Below are 20964 nucleotides of genomic sequence, written 5' to 3' on the forward strand. Positions count from 1 at the left end.
ATCGATGTGCAGCTATGGACCCGGCTCAGCAGTGAGCAGGACGACCAGCATCCATATATCATGGAACGACACACACTGTAGGCGGACATTATCCAGCCTCCACTTTCTGCAGCAGTCGCACTCGCCGACTGTAATTCAGAGCTCTTAGTCACACTTGTGCAAGGCCTCGCAGTCTCCGAGCTCAGCGCCTGCCTCTGGGGTTTGGCTACAGGTCTGACTGCACTCAGCCGTGACACCTGAAGGATTACTGGAACTAAGGCTGAAAGCACTGAAACAACAGCAAAACTGGAATCAACTCCCCACTTTCACTCATGTTATACCCAGCTCAGCCTGGGATTTTGGAAGGCCATGGTAGTCAGAAGTAAGAAATGAACATAGAACACTTTAGAGGAATCAACATGCTTTTTAAGAGTTGTGTTTTAATTCTAATCATTTCAGTGTTTTGAGCCATTTTGCTCAGATTTCCCCCCCAAATTAAGACACGAGATGCTTCCACTACAAATGAAATGTTAAAAATAGGAAATTAACCGTCAAAAAATTGGGAATATAAATATCAAAATTGTCCACATAAGATTAAAAAATCGTGAGATACATTTTTAAACAATTAAATTAAATTAAATTAAATTAAATTAAATTAAATTAAATTAAATTAAATTAAATTATTAGTACATGTATTTCATTGTTTATTATGAAATAAGATAAGACAAAATTATGACATATAGTCTAAACTGTAAAAGAAAGTTAGGAATTCGGCACGAAGTTGAAAAATGTATGTATATTATGAATGACGATCTCAGATTTATCTATAAAATGCCAGATATGTGGGGAAAAATTTTAAAATATAAGATATGGCCCTTTAGATGCCCAATATATAACATAAAAGAGAGAATTGGCCAAACTTCAGAAAAATTTGCAAAACTGTATCATTTATAAGAAAATATTCAACTTACGAGATAAAATCAAAAAATTCTAATACAAAATACAATACATCTGCGAGTAAAAGTCAAGATTGAGGATTAAATTCATTGTAAGCAATACCACCAAAAAGGACGAGAACCAATCACTGTGCAGATAGCAAAAAAAAAAAAAAGAAAAAAGAAAAGAAAAAGGAAAAAAAACCCACTATCACTGTGTTTATTTACTGCCACAGGATAAACTGTTAAAACAGTGAGACCTGAACCGGTGAGCGACTGATAGTTGCTGCATGTAAACACAGCCGCTTCAGCTAGTTGTGCTTCTACACGACGAGACTCGTCTGCAAGTGCTTCCTGCCAGGCGAGGAGCCCAGAGCCCGTCCACGCTGCCGTCCAGCAGATCGATACAGCAGCTGTGTGTGGGAGGAAGCTCCCCGTGCTGCTCTCGCTCCATCCGTCGCTCTCTACATGCACGCACGCACACACTCACACTCAACACACACTGCTGGGCTCGTACAAAAATAACATTTCCTTGCATGTGCTCCACAATACAGAACACGGTGGTCGTTTCCCACCTTTCACACAAGTGTGTGTACAGACTCCAGTAACAAATGCTCATATTTGCTCTTGGTGCGGACTCGTGTCTCACAACAGGTCGAGTTGTCAGGGACAAAGACTACTTTCTCATTTCGACACAAAAATATCTACGAGGAATAAACTTGCAGGGACTCACTAAAGAGAAACCAAGTGGATGCGTTTGGTCTGCAGTGATGTTTCCCGGAGGGGAAATTCAGAACCTCATGAGCTCATCAATTCATCAGATCTCCGCTAAAGTCACTTTGGAGTCTCCCCCAAAACCCTTAAATCTTCACATGCACATTAATCAAATTGATTTGATTGTGGCACGTGTGCGAAGAAATAGCTGAAAATGAGAATGAAGTCAGTACAGCATAAACAGAATACAAAAAAAACAACCAACCTAAACATTCAGCTGCAAAATGTCCCGAAAGAACCGTACATACATATGCAGTCCAAAACAATTACAATACATCTATCTGATTACGCCCAGTGATCAGATTTGGTTTTGTTTGCCAATTTAAATGTGCAACCTGCATTGCCAAGTTCCTGCATCTCACCTGTGATTTCACCAGAGGAGACAACCTCACCTAAACTAAATGAAGAAGTGTGTTTTCCCCCGGTACAGACGTCTGGGACCCGGGCCGACAATGTTTTTTTAAGGCTTCGTGCTCGATCTCTGTTACCTGCCCCCTCTAATCAGGCCGGGAGGCAGACGGGCGGGTTCAGCAGAGAATTGAGATGGATGGGTGAGGCTGTGACACCGTTATCGTGGCTGAAGAAATGGACCTGACGGAGACGCGGACTTATTTTGAGGTCAGAGGCAAGAAAACGCTTGTGACAAAAGGCAACTCTGGGAAACAAATGTTTTTGTTTATTTCTTACCCTTTACTGGGACTACAAGCAAAACCCTAAATGAGGAAATCCCAGTTTTTGTATAACTTGTTTTTATTATACCAAACATGTAGATAATATACAATTATCAATAAGTACTGGCACATTTGACAATGCTGTATTAAAGCATGTGTCTCTCACAGGGCTAATAAGCAGCTGCAATTCCTTTATGAGACAAATTTCTTGTCAGTAGCCATTAACGTGAACACTTTTGAATTGCAGCTGGCAGCGGGAAAGGCCGTACTGCATCAGGTTTGCTCATGAAACCCGTCATAACGCCAACGAGGGAGCGACAGAATAAGCCCCAGCTAAGCCAATTAGCTCCCGGAGGACACGGCACATCAAAGATTAGCTGGCTTACCCTGTTGAGTTCGACATTGGTGAAGGAGCAACAGATTCCGCCAGACTACTGTGATCTGTTGCGGCGGCTTTTCTTTTCCCCGAGCGAAGTTACCGCTCTCACCGTTGTTCTATATTACAAGTGCGATCCATAGCCGCGGGCGATGGAAACACTCTTTCCAAAATAGTGCAGTTCGTGTTTTATTTTTAGACCCGCCGAAAGCCGGATACCCCCGATTTAGAGTGAGTGTCTTCGTTTTCCTTATGCTCGCAAGGCAATAATAGATTGAGTATGCAATCGAAGGGGGATATTGGTTGGGTTTTTTTAAAGCCCAATGAAGACAGTTTTACTTTAGCTATAATGTGATATCGCAAACAGATATGTCTATCAATGTCAGAATTCTTGTATCAACACTCTATGAAGGAGGGATGATGTGTTTTTTTCCTTTGGTTGGCGATGTGTCCGCTGCAAAGCCGATCAATAAGACAACAGTACAAAATCCTCTCGGTAACAGAGCCCCCGCCTCATCTCCAGCCGGCAATAAATCCTGAAAAGACAGAAAAATCTAATGTACACCAAAAGGATTGTTTTCGACGAGTCAGCGCCGTCGACGTGCAATCCATGTTTGCGGGGCCCGTGTTTTGACGGTGCGGCGTGATGTTGTCTGTGGGCGAGGTCGGAGTTTTAAAAAAAAACAAATACATGCTCATTAAAAACCCTCCACGGTGGGAACAGACCTCTGGGATGTCTGGTAGTTGTCCTCCGAGGAACATTAGCCGCTCAGCTTTGAAGAGCGAGGCTCCTGTGCGCAATTTATTAAACCGTTGTACGCAATGCACACTGCTCTCCGTCATCAAGTAATCCCAAACGCCTCGGGAAGTTCTCTCTCGACGCTCGTCTTTAGCGTACAGCGTGATGACTCCATCAAAGAGTCAAAAAGTCCTATTTGTTGTGAAATTGAAAGCAGCATATATTTAGTCACGTGGGTCGACATTGCATCACCCTGAAGGAAGCACACCTGAGAACACTACATAGTTGATTTGTTGTGTTTGAACCAGTATATATCAATTCACTGGTCTTGAAGCTCTCTCTGGGACTCCTGAGGGGGCTTCACAACCTCAAATGAAGCTGTGTTCTTTAAATTTCTTCATGTGCTCCCATCATCGCCATCACCTGACTCCAGAAATGGCTACTCGATGAGACTGGAGAAACTCATTTTTGTTCAAAAAAGCTATAGTTGACCATTGTTAACGGGGTTTTTCCATGTGATACGTGTAATTTTATCCATTATCTATCCCACAGCGACAAACCCCACAGCATTTGTCGCCACTCCTCTTGTCCCTTAACTCGCTGCAGGTTTGATCGATGGCCCACGAGGCAAATCAGTTTTACACTGAACGTGATGTATTGCTCTGTTCCCGCTGCGCTGTCTCCCAGCTCACGTTAGACGTATTGGCCTGTTACCACCTCATATCATGTTTCTCTGTTTCCAGAGCAAACAGGGCCAAGCCAGGAAGCAAAAAAAAAAAAAAGAGCCCTCGACGGAAAGGTTCACTATTTCTAATTGGGACACAAAACCAAACAAAGACAGCAAGAAGCAGAAAGACTTGGCAGCGGCAGGAGTGTCTCTGTGGATGTGATATTTGAACAAGTGAAATCTCCACAGCTCCACACCTCCCAGCCTGCTCTGCTCTGCTCTCAGCTCCACTATTCAACAACCAATCCACACACAAAAACAGTGAGAAGCTCCAGTCCAAGCTTCATGGAGACGTTTGAAGGCAGTCGATCGAGTGGCTGCCGGTCATGGGAAGCTGATGTCACTCACCTGTTTGTAGAATATAGGCAGAAAATATATATATAGAGAGAGAGAAAAAAAAAATCCTTCTCAAGACCAACTCAATCTCAACCAATCTCTCGGTTCAGTTTCTCAGCCGGAGTCTGGAAAGGTAATTAAGGCAGTACCTTGATAATGGTGCTTTACGATGCCGAGTTAAAAATGCATTAGCAACATAAACAGACTTGATCACACAAGTTAGAGTCATCAAATGCATTAATGGGCTCTAAAGTGGGAGCTTTAAGCATAAAATAACTCTAATTTGTGAGTCCCGCCCATTTAGAAGAAGAGAAGGAGCGCCGGCTCCTGGGTGAAGCTCTTCTTAGATGTTTTCCACCACGACGACGATGACGGTCTACTTTACAGGAGTCGCCACAACGAGTCATTGCCACCTGCACTGTAGCCTTTTCTCAGTTTTTACAACAGAACCATTTCCTGCTGTAAACCTCTCCGCAATCAGTGTCTATGTCTCCATGGCAATTCATTTCTCCACTCCGCTTGTGCAAGGCGACAAGTAAGTCGCTGTCTAAATGATGAAGACACCACCCCCTTCAAAGAAACACTTCACTTTAGTGTTTTGAACCGACGGGTGCAGATGGTTGTGACCCGGGACCGCGGGATGCTGCAGGTGTCAGTCAGGCCCCGCGGCGGCTGCAGTAAATCCCAGCGGTACCGAGCAGCGGCGGTAAAACACGGCTGACAGCTGCACTCTGCTGACTAATGCGGTGGTGGCGAGCTGAGGTTGGAGGGCGGGGCCACAGCGAGCCCGTGCTCAGGAGGAAATCTGAGGCCGCCGCCCACCTTGTTTTTGTTTTTCTTTTACCTGCTCTGGTGTGTCTCGTCAATATTTGTGGGTGTAACTCTTTTATGCTTCCCGTGCAAAGCTTGTCGGAAGTTTTCATTTTGTGCGTTCACTGTCACTTTCTGCATTAAGTCGTCCTGCATCTCTTTTTTGTTTAATTTTGCATGACATACATTATTAAAGGTTTTTGGGGGTTTTTTTTGTCTTTTTTGTTCAACTTCTCTTAAAATTGTATCTGATTTTGTAACGGTTCTGGTTCAATCGTAAATCTTTTTGTCACACTCGCTCTCTTGGTGGGTCACACAGTCGCAGCTTGATGCTTGCAAGCTGCAGCCAATATGGTGAAAAACCCACACAGACAGAAGGAGAACTGCATTTCTGCAACACGTGACCCCGATGTTGTTCTTGTACTCAAAGAATAAAGAGTACAAACCACTTTACCATTTAAACCAGATTATAAACCCAATAGATCTTACTTTTTTGTGTGTTTTCTGTCATGTTTGCCCCAATTCAGATGATATACTTACAGGATGGGGGTTTATTTGGGACATTTTGTCACAATTTCATCCCATTTTTTGTCTGTTTTGTGTCTTATGTATCTATAACACACTATGATCTCATAGCCATTGTTTTCTCTGGGTTTAAGAAAACTGATTTTGGAGGCAATCTGCCTTGAAAATCAGTTAACGCGGGTTACAATAAAAGTAATTTATTTACATGAGTCTGCATGGTTAAAATATTATAGGAATATCTTTTTGTGGTCATTTGTCTTTTTCTTTAGTTTAATTTGCCGAATATATCAGTTTGAAGACGGGGAGTGCAATCCCTGTGCTTGTGATTTCTTTTCCTGTACTTCTTTTTCCCCCCAATTTTTTCAAGCCTCATAAAAGAGAAAACCTCACCATTAATCTGTTTTTGGATCCTCATTCACGCTCGATGATAAACTCTGCTGACCTCCATACGCCTCGTCCTATATTTTGTTCTGCTTTTTTACAACAGCTGATCAAGACAGAGGCTTGTGGTTGTCTAGTCCTGGTCCTGCTGGGAGAGCAGAAGCATGTGACGTGCTGATGTGCCTCTCCTTCAATATACCTGATGGTAATGATCGACAGATTATGGGGCTTTGTAATGATACAGTCATGCAGGATTCAACATTACACTAATAGATCAACATGTAAAGAGGAGTGGGTACTTTTATAAAGAGAATTACTGTCAAAGTGTTGATTCAGCTGCAGCATATCAGCCCAGATTACACAATGTAAACTATATTTCTGGTAACTATAATTAGAAGTAAAGCTGTTTTAACACTGCATACAGTGGATTCCTTCGTTAAAGGGTACAGACATTTTAAGCAGGACTTTGATTTGATTGTAATCCTTTATTTTAAAATGTATTTTAGAGATTGAAATGACTTTGGACATGGTAGGTTATTTCACATTTAATCCAGCTCAGCTGTGTGATACTGTCCCTACGTGGATGATATTGTTCAGAGCTTTCGCCTCCGATTATAAACGACATGAGCGACAGCTCCCACTCTGTGTGATTAACAAAAGGTCACTGGTCACGTCCTCCACATGTGACGCGATCCAACTGTGAGAAGAGCATCCAAACTGGCCACAAAGCCGCTAACAAACCTGCCCGGTTACATAATTCAATCCCGGAGAGGTGAGGAGCAACGGAGCAAACACGGGAAGCAAGATGTGGATTCAACTGAGGGCGAAGTGAGGGAACAGCCGGCAACTCGAGTCAAGTTCGAAACTATGTCCAACCAGGAGACAAGCGCAGACCAAGCCCACCAAATCACCGCACAACCCGAGAGACAGAGCCCCACTACCGGCCACCCTGCCGGAGGAGCTCTCCTTTCAGCACCACAGGCTCCGTCTCCCGCCGTCTCCTCTCCCCGTGCCCCGCTCAACCGGAGCCGGGGAGAGAGTCTCCTGTCTCCCGTTAACTCTGTCTTATCACCCGGAGCCCCGATAAGTCCACTTTCACACCCAAAAAAATAAAACGCCTACAAGACGACACTCTCGCTACCGCACCATGTGGACTTTTTTCTTCTACTTCTTCTTCTTCTTCTTTTAACGACACACTTCAAGTCCTGACAGGTATTTTTTTTCCTACCGGAGGTAATTGAACGGAGAGGAGAGCCGTTATTGGCCTACTTACCATCAATCGCCATGATGTTCTGTTTTGGCTGCAACCAAAGTGGGCGGTAAAGAAGGGGGAGCAGCCCAACGCAGAGGGACGGAGGGGGGGGAAGGTGGGGTGGTACAGTCCACTCCTGTACACGTTTTAACCATTTGTTCAAAAACAACGGATTATTATTATTATTATTACTACTACTATTACTACTACTATTATTATTATTATTATTATTATTATTATTATCAAACCCTTAACACCAACTCCGACAGTATTTCCATTTATGTTGTATTGTTGGCCACTTTCACGAATTCTTTCTCCAACTATGTATTTTTTTAAATTAATTATTAATACAATAACACCTAGTAATCCACTTTAATAGAAATTAAATTAAACTAACTTAGTGTTAAATTATTCAACTATTTTGTTCTGCATCAGCTCCCTCTCTATCTACATGTCAAAGTCGGTGATCAAAACACTGAACTGCTCCCTATGAATGGATTGAGTACCTTGCATGGGGTGTGAATTGGTGAATATGATTAACAAGTGGTGGAAAAGTGCTATATACTGCAATTAAAATCAATTTACCAGTACAAAGTCCTTATTTCAACTAAGAAAATTGATGTGTTTTTTTTTTTTTTACTCTACATGGGTTCATCAAAGTCTTACTGTCAGCAACAATCAAGTGTTATTGTGTGACTTTTCTATATTCCTAATCTCAGAAAGGTCCTTTGAATGCAGACATATTTCTTCCAAGGGAAATAAATAAATGTTACCAAAATCCTGCTATTATAATTAAATTACATTACATATGCATTTCCTGACAAATAACCTAAACTGTCATCACACCACACCTCCTGTGTCACAGAGCTCTGCTGCTAAATCCACACCCTGCTTTTTAGTATTTCAGCATCACTTCATGCTGGATTGTTCATATCGTTTGATCAATAAAGAAGAAAATGGCTGTTTCCAGCTCTTGTTAGCGCTGGTTTTCAGTCTTGCTTCTACGACTCACTGCTGATGCTTCACCCACCAACTTGGCTCTTCGTCATCGCCTGATTGCCGATTCCCAGAACTGAAAGCGGCAGTGCTCTGATGCCTGACAACAACACCGAGCTCTCAACAATCAACTGGAAGCGTTTGTTTCAGTGAATCTTCTGTCTTTCCTACACTCTGACATCCATCACTGATATCAGATTCACATGCGAGACACATCCTATGTGAGCACAGAATCTGTCACAATCCTGACGAAGGGCTGTCAAATCGTTGGCTCCCTGTGAAGCGTCTTAAAGGTCAGGTATTAAATACAGCACAGAGATTAAAAATTCATACAGCACGCAGCAGGGTTACTGGCCAATATCCCTGCTGCTTTCATCCTCAACTTGCTGTGTAGATACATTCATATATATATATATATATTTGCATATTGAACTAATAATGTAAAGCTTTCTTCATCTTGCCTTCCAGGGTTGTAGCATTAGAATTGATCACAGCATTGCAAGTCAAACTAAAATAGAAAAGCTGTTCTTGTGCTTGATAAAAACATGGGATTATATTTTATTCACTTCATAAGAACAGGTGAGTCACTGAATTGGTTAAAAAAAACTTTTAGGCACTCAATAAATCAATAAAATCACTGTTTATGCCAACCAAACCTTATCCAACAAAGTTTTTTCCCCATTTATTTTTAGTATAAAAGCCTCATAAAAAGCTATAATTGAAGATTGAAACTAAGATTAACTTTATTGAAAGACATGTTTTGTTGACTGAATTGAATTCAGGTGTAATAGAGATTAATTAATTTTTAAAAATGTAGTAGCAGGTTATAAAGATTTACTGGATATTTCAATTTAATGAAGCTGTGGTCTTCATGTTAAACTGTATGGCTCAACACTGTGGTTCCACTAACTCCAGTCCTTACACATGCCTTTTCCATACAAACGACACAATATGAATATAAATTACATTCTTTTTCATATAAATCACTTTCCATTCCACTGCGCCTCACTTCCTGATGGGGATCATTAAACCTCCATTCATTATTATCAAATCAAACTGTCATTAAGCTCATCCTGTTATTGTGCGGCTTTCAGAGATTTGTGCTCTGCATATAGTTTTCATGGCACCGAGTGAATCTGCCCCTGAAAACATAGTTTTGTTAACCTGTTTTTTTTTTTTTATGAGGTTGTGGAAATCATTAAGTTTCCTCTTTTTTTTTTTTTTTCCAGATTCAGTTTGTGCTCCCATGCCGTCACCAGGTTGTCATGGAGACACATGGCAGCTCCGCGATTCGCTGTCAAAAACGCAGGCAAATGTTACCCAATGGAGGCGTTAGTAACTCACTGCCCTCATTCTCCCACCCCTACAATTTTAGAGGGCACATTGTCGGTCTGAGGGAGCCGTGCGTTATTGTATGAGAAACACTGCACACATGGGGAAAATCCTTATAAATACGATTTGACTTGTTGTCTAATAACTGTCACCTACTTTCAAATGGCTCCAATAAAACAGGGAGAAATAGAGAAATACAAACAACTCATAAAGAAGCTTTCACATTTTTGTCAATAGAGTCTGGTTTCTATAAGGAAAGTGATGTTAACTTGTAGATAATAAACACATTAGAGAATGACGTAATGGGTTGTCAAAACACGTTTTGATTTGGGAAATGATTGGAAATATACCAGGAAGTATGGCACAGAATAAATGAATAACATATATTGCATGCAAGAGAAAAGTTTTGTCACTAGAGAAGTGCAGCGCGTCCAGGTTTAGTAGTATGTGGTGGTTATACACTAAATTGTCTCCTACTTTCCTCAAACCCCAAAACTCTCATTCTAGTTCTATTGCAGGTTTCATCTGTTAGAGTTTGCGTTCTAATGTCACCTCTGCTTGATCCTTTTTTTTACTTCTATATTTGTATGTGAGGTGGCTTTGTTGATGGAATAGGCAAGAAATTGAATATATTAGAACATCACGCAATTGAAGTTTTGCTTTTTGAATTCAGTTTTATGATGAATAAATGTATGCGTTCTCAATGTTTTATCTTGTTTTGTCTTCTCAAAAGTAATTGGCTCCATCTTTGTCTCTTAGTTCTAATAATTACGCCTAATTTACCTTTAATTTCCATTGCACTGTTGTCTTTCTTGCTCTTTGAGTGCTTCAATCTTCCTGCAAAGCATTTTAAATTGTACAAACATACATGAAGAGCGCTGTATCAATGTTTATTGATTTTAGTAATAACTTGTTTTTTTTAAAAACCACACTTACATGTGATGTTGTCTGGTAACTAATTACAGATTTGGATTCTAAACAGGAAATGACTCATAAATAGCACAGCATGCACAGGTTGTGGGAAAACAAAATTGCACACACGTATTCAGGCACGTGCACATAAGCATGCCCTGCCTCCCTCTCTATCTCCTCCATTCATTCATCCTGTTTACTCGGTCCTATTTATAGCAGGCGCTCTGCTCTCGTGCCCTCTGCGGGCTCCATCAAAGCACCTTCCTAGTGTTGTCATAGAAATTACTCCCATTGGCTCGTCCCCGTGCCAAAAACACATCGGATCAACCTGCGATCTCGACCGTGTTTCGCCGTGGAGCAAAAGAGCGGAGGAGATCTGATCGGGGTTCGCACCACAGTGATCCTCCGAGGGGGCTGCGAGCCTGCTCCGTCACATTCACAACACAAGCATGTCCCTCCAGCGCGTGACCTTGGCGGCTCAATGACAAGCGGGCCGCCGGCAGACTCCCGACTCGAGCAGGTTGTTTCATACGTGTGTGTGTTTTTAAACACGCAAGCGGAGCAACAGGCATCTCAGCATCCACCATCGGCAGGACCGTTCCCATTATCTATGAGAAATATATTTATGACATCCATTTTACGGAGTCAGCAAATCTCCAGTGCGTCTGTACATCCCAGCTGTGTCGCGGGAATGGATTCGATCGGACTCATTAGTGACTGATAATGGATTTCAAGCTCTTTATTCTTTCCGGCGTTTGGTGTGAGAAGGACCTGGTCTTGAATATCAAGTGGCCACAGCCCCGCCACTGCAGACCGCTGAGAAATGATTTCTTCACTTTTCTGCATGTTTCAGAGAAAAGAACGTTTGATAGAATATCATTTTGACTTCAGTCATTTTGAAATAGTTCCTCTTCTGTGATTAGAATGAAGAATATAATACCTCCACTTGAAGCCCATGCCCGCATTGTTCTAGATCTTAAGGAGAAATTCTGTATTTCCACTATCCTGATCATTTAACTGAACTTCTAAAGTATCCAATAAAACTTTGAGAACCCAGCATCAGCAGGGGTTTTACTGAACACAACAGCTTTAATTGTTTTTCAAACAATTAAAAAAAAACAACTTGTTTCTCTTCTCCCAGTTTTATTGATCTGAATAGTTATTTTTTTTCTGTGAGATTGACTGAGACATTAATCTAAATTATGACGCCGAGTCATCAACAGATGTTTCAATTTAAAAACAGCCATTGTAAAGACATCTTCTGCACGGCAACATCAGTTTTAAACACCATCACGAGGCCCGTTGACTCTACTTATTGCATGTTACACACCTGTTAGTATGAAAGCCATTATCTGCCCGTGCTCTCGGGACGCCACCAAACATCTTATGCAACTGTGCGAGAGCAGAGAAGACGAACATTAACTCCCGGGTAAGTTGAAGTGAACTCTGCACTGACGCACTTGGGAGCCGTTTCCATAGTGATGGCTTCCTACACATCAACATGAACTGAACTACTGAATTCACCGTGGGGGGGAGAATAGTTTCACATGCTATTTTAATTCAATAGCCTTTGGGAGAACATTTAAATCGATTTTAGGATAGATAGAAGTTAGGAAAGTTTCCGTTTTGACTGAGTCTGCAGGAAATGAATGTAAGTCAATGTGAGGAAGTGTTTGTGCTGGTGCTCAGTGTGTTTCTGAACAGTGAACAGTGACACCATCATGTGGGGAAACACATTAACTGCATGTAGATTATTGTCAGGTGCTCAAACAATATTTTTCTCTCTATAATTGAATATAAAATACAATTGAAACTTGGATATTTCAAGCTTTTTTTTTTATTTCATTCTTTGTGATCAGAAGGTTTTTTTCTTTTGTAAATTGTTTGTAACCATAGGCCATAATTATGATGTGGAGTGCTATAAAAGCTTTAGTTTATAAATTATGACTGTGAAAATACCAAAAACAATTCGCATTTTTATGAAATGATCATTTTTGACATCATGCAGCCCCGTATCAGTTCTGACTTGCAGAGATTTAATAAAACTGCAGAAAGATGTGGATTACATTAATAAAATTTTTTTTAAAGTTTGACAAATTGCATCAGTCACACACACACACACACACACACACACACACACACACACACACACACACACACACACACACACACACACACACACACACACACACACACACTTTTATGTCTGCAGTTTACGTGCGAGCTCAGCAAGCTGCTCCATGTTGACGCTGCTGCCTCCGCACACGATCACCACCAGGGGGCCCAGGACAGCGGGCAGACGGCCTGCAAAGAAGAGTTGCAGCAAAGATTAAAAAAAAATCTACATTTCTCTTCATCTTCGAAACTTCTACCACCAACCTATCTACACTGGTGGAAGACCAGTGAGCTTGTGTTTCAGCGCTCACCTTCATTCTGTAACCTGGTAATGAGTCCGCTGTACACTGCTGCCAACGCCGCTCCACACGCCATCTCCACCAACACGCGCTCCTCATCTACAACAAAACCAGGGTTTTTTTGTTTTTTTTAAACAACCGATTTACAGATTTCAATCTGTACATTTTAAAAACAAGTCTTGGAATACAGATTAGAGACATGTTGGAGATAATAAATGGCTTATCTTTGAGTGGAGCCTGCTTGTTCTCCCTGTGTGCATGTGGCTATTCTCAAGGTACCCTCCAACCGCATAATTAGATAATGCAAACTGGATAAAGTGCGTAAATGCTCATCCTCGATAAGTTCATAAAAGTGGTCATATTCCACCATAAAAGCACTCCGTTACAGCTTGTCCTGTCCTGAGTCGCACTGAAGTCAGAGTCTCCTGTGTAAGCAGATGCGGCCTGGATGATCCCTCTTGGTTTGCATCCAGGTTGGAAAGGTCAAGGACAAAGACAAAGGAAACAATCATACAGACCCAGAAATGTCTTCACGGCGTGGAGAGCCTGCTGGTCAGTCACCAGCTCGGAGATGATGGGGGGCTGGCTGCCCTGGCTGAACTCGAAGGCCTGCCGGCACACCGTCTTGGCTCCGAGACATTTGGCCTCGCTGTAGAAGGGGCAGAAAGACGTACAAGTGATGGTTGGGGGTGGGGGGGGGGCAGCGTTCGTCGTCTTCGCTCCGAAACACACCCGGCAGCCAACTCTCACCTGGTGATGTCATCCAACGTGACCACCCCGCCCGCCTTAACCGCGGCGTTCAAACAGTCCGCCCCCACCGTTTCCATGGCGACGACGGGCACATCCGTCCAGCCCGCCTCCTTCATGCCCTGGACGACGCCGCACAGGAGGCCCCCGCCGCCCACGGACAGCAGCACGGCCCCGGGCTTCACCCCTGGGCCCAGGCGGGCCGCCACCTCCGCGATCATGCCGCTGTGGCCCTGCCTGAGAGACACAGCGGCCGCTCCCCGTGAGCCACAGTCCACCGCACCGCCTGCTGGTCAACGCAGCAAAGCTGCACACGCTCACTGTGACAGGTCCTACCACAGCAGGGGGTGATCGAACGGGGGGACGTAAGTGAGGCCGTCACTCTCGGCCAGTCTGAGAGCTTCCGCGTTGGCGTCATCCCAAACCTGACGAGCCAGTGTTTAATATCGCTGCTGAACCTCAGGGACAAAACACAGTCAAACTGCATCAAGTGATCAGGAGCTTTCACCTTGCCTATAATCTTGACAGTCGCCCCCTGATCCTGGAGTCTCTGGACCACCAGCTGAGGAGAAGATGAAGGAACTATGATTGTAGCGGGCACTCCCATCTTTCTGGCTACATAGGCTGCAGCCATGCCAGCGTTGCCTCCTGCAACAAGACCACATGGAACCTTACAGCTTCACTGTCAGGTCCAGTTACAGAAAACACATTGTGTGATGTCCAGAGACGTCACCTGAGGAGCAGACCACCCCTTTGGACTGGGCTGCAAGCTGCAAAGACACATAAAATAGTCATCCTCTCATAAGATGGATCGGTTGGAGGGGGTTTTCAGTGCTCCCACCTGCTGACAGAGGTGTCCGATGCCGCGGATCTTGAAGGAACCCGAAGGCTGGGAGTTCTCCATCTTCAGATACACGGTGGTTCCTACCAGCTTGGACATGTTGGTGCTCTCCAGCAGCGGAGTGCTGACGTGGAAATGCTCCGACATGGTGCCACCGATTACAGTGAATACAGTGAAAACCTACCAAAAATATGAAATGACAAATATTGAAGCAAAAATTACCCAGGACAAGGCAGTGAAGCAGCCCCACAGCATGATGGTACCTCCACCTTTCTGCCTGGGTTTCTGTTGGTGACCTACACACAAACTGATGCACTGTATTCACAAAGGCTTTGACTCCATGTAAATACAAATATAATATAAATTATCATATTGTTTCTCGGGCAGACTGTGGAGCATCTCTGACGCGTTCACAACCGGTGTTTCGGGTTAAGTCGTTTCCCTGCTGACTGGTGACTGACTTCCTTTAGCATCCCTTGTTGCTGCTACTCACAGCAGATGGCAAAAACCCGACAGGATAGTGACTCACAAAAAAAAGGTCCGACACTTTTAAGACTTCATTGTGTATGCGGTTAAACCGTTTTAATGTCTGCTGTTAACAGCAGCAACGACGGACGCTCAAGAACGTCACCAATTAACACGGAAACCAGTTAATCTGAAACAGTTTCAGGAGTACTTTCTCCCTTCGTTTGGACATAAAATCAAAGTGATTAAAAATGGGAATATAAGTAAATAAGCGCAGGTCTTTAGTTTGGTGACAGAGTAACATGGGCTTCATAAGTCACAACAAACTGCCAGCACTGAAGCAGAACACACGTATTAATGTCCGACAGTGACACAACCCTGCGTAACGGTAGTCTGGACGTTTACAATATATACTCACGTTTGGTTGAGATTGTAGAAGCAACTCTAAACGACAACGTGGATAATATTGTGGTAACTTTCAGTAGACATTTCCTGTTGATGTGCGTGACGTACGCCAACGTCACGCGTACTTCCGTTTTTAATTACTCAAATTAAAAGTAAATAGTTGCGTGTCTGCTTGCTTAAAATGTCAGCAGCGATCATGCTACAATGACGAATCGTGAATATCAAATTCTCATATTGTGTTTTTCTGACTTTTGTTTTAATTTTTTATCTTTAGATTCTCAAAGTGTCGTGCGGGCGACCACGAGGGGGCGCCAGAGAGCTTCAGGTAGGGTGCAGCAAGAAGAACCTGCAAAATGTTGAAACCTCTTTTGATTATGAGGTAGAAATAATGTTGAAAGTAAATTGAGGATGCAACCATTACTATTTTTTGTAAAACACATTTCTTTCGAGCTGGGTTAAGCTGATTTGGAGTTGATTGCAGCCACCTGTCTACGCCCTGAAGCCCAGCCTCCACTGGCACGATCTGTCCAAACTTTGAAATGAGCTGTTCTGTTCAGACACCAATGATTGGCAAATGTGTGCACACCATCATATATTTGCACTAATTTCAAATGCTAACAGTTCACCCATAATGAGTCATATATGAAGGTGGTTCCTGTGGAGCCTTGATCTCTCCTTGGCCTCCTTTGATTTCCAACCATGGCAGGGCCATCAGTGAAAAAAAAAGACTGTTTCACACTAAAACTGAATTTCAAACAGTAGCTGCACTGTGTGTTGTGTGAATACGATGAAAGAGAACCTTACTTGTGAAGAGTCCAGTGTGGATGCCGAGCCTTGAATGATCTCGGAGCTTTGGCTAGACTCTAAAGTCCACACTTATATGATTCGTGACTCTGTGTGTGTGTGTGCGTTCATGTGAAAAACAGTCGCACCCTCCATATTCTGATTACAAGTTCTTTATTATTATTTAATGTACATTAACTGTATAGTTACAGGTTTGCATATACACAAAGTAATGGTATGCAGTCCTCTGAACTATGCTCCACTCACACAACCAGACATCACTCAGCTTATTGCTTCATATTTTACACAGCATGTTGATTTGTGTCACAACACTGGGTGGCAGCAGTGCGCCTCCTCAGCTCTGACAACGTGACACGAGCAATGTGAACTTGTAAAAGGAATAATAATAGAAGAAATAAAAAAAAACAAAAGACAAAGCTTTGTCTTCAGTAAAATGACAAAATCAGGGGAATAATACATATCATACAACTAAATCTGTAACGTGAAATAAAGATGAGACAACACTGAAGTTTTCCACTCTGAACATCCTTCATTTGCTTACTGTAAAACTGTCTTTATAGAGCAGGAGGGTGAACTCATCCCAGAACGAGGCTGATTTTCTTTTCGAGTGAAGCTTTTTATACTTAAAAATTGAGCTTCCATGAGACTGTTTGTAAACTGTAAAATATGAGCTGAGTTTTTGTTTGTATTTTAAGCATATCTTCCTCTCCCAGTTCAGCTAGAAAAATCATAGTTTGACTGAAAAATAAACCAAATGCAAACCTGGATGCTCTAAAATAAAATGAGAGAAGCTCATTCAATCAAATGTGAAGTTGTCATTCATTGCAACAAAGAGTTTGCTAGTTTAACGGTCAAATACAGGTGCAAATTACTTGAATAAAAGATCTGAAGCATTATTCACAATTCAATTGAGATAATTATGGCCTCTGGTTCAGAAAATGTGTGATACATGTAAAATACATGGCGATTCGGTTGTTTTATTATTTATTTTTGTATACTTCTGACTATTTTATGTTTTGGGGATATAAAAGTACACGTGCAAACTGCGAGCGGTTGTTTTAAAGCAGCCAGGTCACAAATTGGTTCCAGGTTGTAACAGCTAAATGATGACTAAAGAAAATGACTCTCCTTCCATTTCCTTTCAATCCTCACCTTTTCCATTTACCTTTCCCTTCATTTTCATCTCTCCCTCACTCATACTGCTGGCTCACCAGCGGACGTGGCAAGACTGAGGCGTCCGTTAACGTTTCGGTCTGACGCGATGTGTTCTTTGTAACCGCGTCTCAGCTGCCGTCCTGCTGTATTTCCAACACCGGTTCCTTCATCTGCTCCATCTCGGAGCGCAAACCACACTTTCCTCTCTCCAGCTTCACTTTCACACGTCACTCCTCCACACATACCTCGACATCGTCCGGCTTTCTTTTTTAAATTTACTGCATTTAAAGTGCTCCAAAGTAGCCTCGGACAACACACGTGCTACATTTACTGCCACTGGAGGGGGGGGGGGGGGGGGGGGGGGAGTACACTGTTTGCTTTAGCTGACGAGGTTGGCATCATAAACTGGGTGTTGTAACCTTTGTGTTTTTTTTGTCATTAACGCCGTATAAAAATAAAATGACATTTAAAGCTGAGAAGATCCGACAGACTGAATGCTATAAGTCTAAGCTCGTGTTTCAATGCTGTAAGCTGGATGGATCTTAAAGCTGCAGCCGGATGACTTTTTAACTTTTTAATACTCTTTTTCTTTTCTCTTCTTTTATTGAGCATCTCTCATGCTGCTCAACTTTTGTAAAGTTGCCAAGCTATGATCGCTTAGAAGAAGAAGACGACGACGACGACGATCCAGACTGCAAATCTAGAGAAAACAGACTCCGCTTCAACCATCAAGTGGCTCAACTGAGACCAAACAAAGGGTAAATGGTGGCTCCACTCTTGCCCTCCCCTCCCCATCCTCCTCTTTCATTCTCTCAGCCTCCACCCTTCTCTTCTTCTTCCTCCCCTTTTTCTTCTTGCAGCGTGCATGTGTTCTCGGTGAGCGTGCATGTGGCTCTGCTCTGGGCTTTATGCCAGAGAGCGTTGTCTGGGTTTGATCCTTGGATACAACTGCAGAGAGAGAGAGCGAGAGAGAGAGAGAGAGAGAGAGAGAGAGAGGGGCAGGGTCACTACACGATGTTAACATTGTTCTCGGGGTGTCTGAACACGATGAAGGTAGCCTAGAGGACGGTGAATGTTGAGCAGGGTTAGAGAAAGGGAGTCTACTACTGGACTAACACACGGAGACCAAACATGTCTTTAGATTGGGGAAAGTCACATGTGCACAGGTAGAACATGCACTGTGGCCGTCTGCTTTAAGTCTCAATTTTCCTACAGTGCACTTTAAAATGGTGTTTTATAGGTTTTAACTGACGTCCACCATGCCACCTTTTTTAGTTGAAATAGTTACTTTACTCTGTTTGCCAACTCTCCTGCAGGTCTGAATTGATATATTCAGATGTCATACAACTCATTGCCATGGAGAATTTGCTCATTTGTTTCAATTGAGATCCCAAAGAAATATAAAGAATATCATTTTCCTGTCCTGAAATGTGACACGCGTGTCTCTCCTGTGTCTTCTCACCCCGAGCAGGTTCCTGGGTATGTATCCCTCGCGGTCGTTCAGCCGAGCCCACCACCACTCCGTCTCGGTGTCGTCCCGGCGACGCAGCACGGTGAGGGCGTCGCCCTCGCTGAAGGACAGCTCGTCGGCCTGCTGGGCGGTGTAGTCCCAGAGCGTGTACACCAAACCTTTGTTCATCACACCCAACTTCTCCTGCACACCTGTGTGAGTTAGACGCCCGAGTCAGTCCCACTCTGTGTGTTGTGTGTGTGTGTGTGTGTGTGTGTGTGTGTGTGTGTGTGTACCGTAGAGGAACTGCGAACACTGTGCGTAGCCCTCCTCCATTTCTTCACATTTGTCTGCCGCCGTTTCCACGTCGCTAATCGTCGTGGCAAAAATGGCCGCCCCCGACTCCACCAGCATCTTACAGAGGTGGACGCTGTTACAGGAAGCTGCGCAGTGCAGGGGGGTCCTGGGGGGGGGGGGGGGGGACATTAGATTAGACCACTAGCTCCCTGGATTGCCTCAGGAAAAAGTTGTGAAATTGCTCTCATGTAAAAAAAACAAAAAAACATTACAGTGACGACAAACCAGTGGACACACTCACTGTTACAATAAGCCTTAGGGCAACAGTGAGTAAACACAAATTCACTCAGCTGCGTCGGTAATTAAATCAGCCAACTTCTGCATGATGAGTCTCATTATTTCTGGTAATCTGCCCCTCTAATACTGCACAGGCAGCTGAGTCCGAACTGAATTTGGAAAGTCAATTATCCCTGTCACTGCTCCAGCCTCACAGACTCTATCAGTTCAATCCTCCACTGATGCCCCCAAACAACCTCTCCTCCCCTCCGTCCTCTCCTCCCAGCCTGCAGAGACACTGACCATCCGTCACTGTCGGCCGCGTTTACGTTCACGCCGAAATCCAGCAGGAACTTGACGATGTGGTGATGACCGGCGCACACCGCGTTGTGAAGGGGAGTTATGCCTTCGTCGTTCGGCATGCTGGGGTTCTCCACCTTGGAGACGGAGATGATGAGCACGCAGAGATTAGTCACTGTGAGTTACAGCCGGGAAATATGAAGGAAAAAAAAAAAAGAAAGAAGCCAACTCAGCCTTGGTATCAGCTTCAAGATGGCCTCATTTCATTGCTGTCAAAACTACACAAAAGTGCCAGGTTGGACCGCATAACTCTGGATAGTGCAATGATTTCACAGCAACTTGGGAGTTGCTGAGCGAAACAGCCTCAGGGTCTGATGCCATCGAACTGTTGTGGAAACGAACAATCTGATGGGGTTTTTTTTTTTCTTGTGAGAGTTTTGCCGTTTGGAAAGTCAGCAAGTGAAGGATGTCAGAGATAGATGGGTGTGAACGGCTTTGTTCTGGGCTGTAATACACTGAAATAAAGAGTGTGTGGTCTCATCAACAGTTCTGCCACCAGAGACACCCCCACCCCACCAACCCCCAGCCTCCAGCTCCACTCGGGATCAAAGATAAAGAAAATTGTGGCTCTGAAGACGACGCGAAATCTGCCTGTTTGTGACAAATCTGTTGAGGCAGTCTGCACGTGGGTGTAATAACTGGCGTGTTGAACCTTCTTCTGTTGAACACAGATAAATGACCAAATAAGAAGCATGAGAGCCGAGATGCAGCTGATCAAATTCAGCCCCTTCAAAATCTGCTGGTTTCATATTTGTGGTTGAGATTTGAACATTTACACAAGCCGTTGCATCACAATTCCGACCACGAGAAAAGGAGCAGCAGGACTTCCAACTCCTCTTCCATGTTCCCTCCCTACGAGGACACAGGTCACATGCTGCTTGAAAATAACCATCAGACTCTTCACACTGTAAAGTTTGGTGTACCACAAGGCTCCGTATTCAGCCTCCTACATTTTACTGTCTAATCCAGCTCTAAAGGGAGGATAACTTTCGTGATGATTCATGT

At 43.4% G+C, this 20964-nt stretch overlaps 2 protein-coding genes across 2 annotated transcripts in view; both read right to left on the bottom strand.

Moving 5' to 3' along the window:
- Positions 1-12945: 12945 nt before the first annotated feature.
- sdsl (serine dehydratase-like) lies at positions 12946-15700 on the bottom strand (the record flags this gene model as incomplete). Its single annotated transcript, XM_080513433.1, has 9 exons — positions 15631-15700; positions 14748-14927; positions 14640-14676; positions 14415-14554; positions 14243-14331; positions 13910-14143; positions 13678-13808; positions 13172-13258; positions 12946-13049 (listed from the first exon to the last, which is right to left on the bottom strand). The coding sequence occupies exons 2-9, from the start codon at positions 14892-14894 to the stop codon at positions 12946-12948; spliced, it is 969 nt and encodes a 322-aa protein (XP_080369559.1). The 5' UTR covers positions 14895-14927; positions 15631-15700.
- Positions 15701-16557: 857 nt separating this feature from the next.
- The window catches only part of LOC308142265 (uncharacterized protein), a 32055-nt gene continuing 27648 nt past the window's right edge, over positions 16558-20964 (bottom strand). Inside the window, exons 7-10 of the mRNA XM_080512613.1 lie at positions 19903-20074; positions 19323-19489; positions 19039-19238; positions 16558-18524 (exon numbers count right to left, since the gene is read on the bottom strand). Of these exons, the coding sequence (XP_080368739.1) occupies positions 18483-18524; positions 19039-19238; positions 19323-19489; positions 19903-20074 (581 nt within the window). The 3' untranslated portion in view covers positions 16558-18482. The remainder of the gene's footprint in view (positions 18525-19038; positions 19239-19322; positions 19490-19902; positions 20075-20964) is intronic.

The sequence above is a fragment of the Blennius ocellaris genome (assembly GCF_963422515.1).
Source record: "Blennius ocellaris genome assembly, chromosome: 17".
Taxonomy (NCBI): domain Eukaryota; kingdom Metazoa; phylum Chordata; class Actinopteri; order Blenniiformes; family Blenniidae; genus Blennius; species Blennius ocellaris.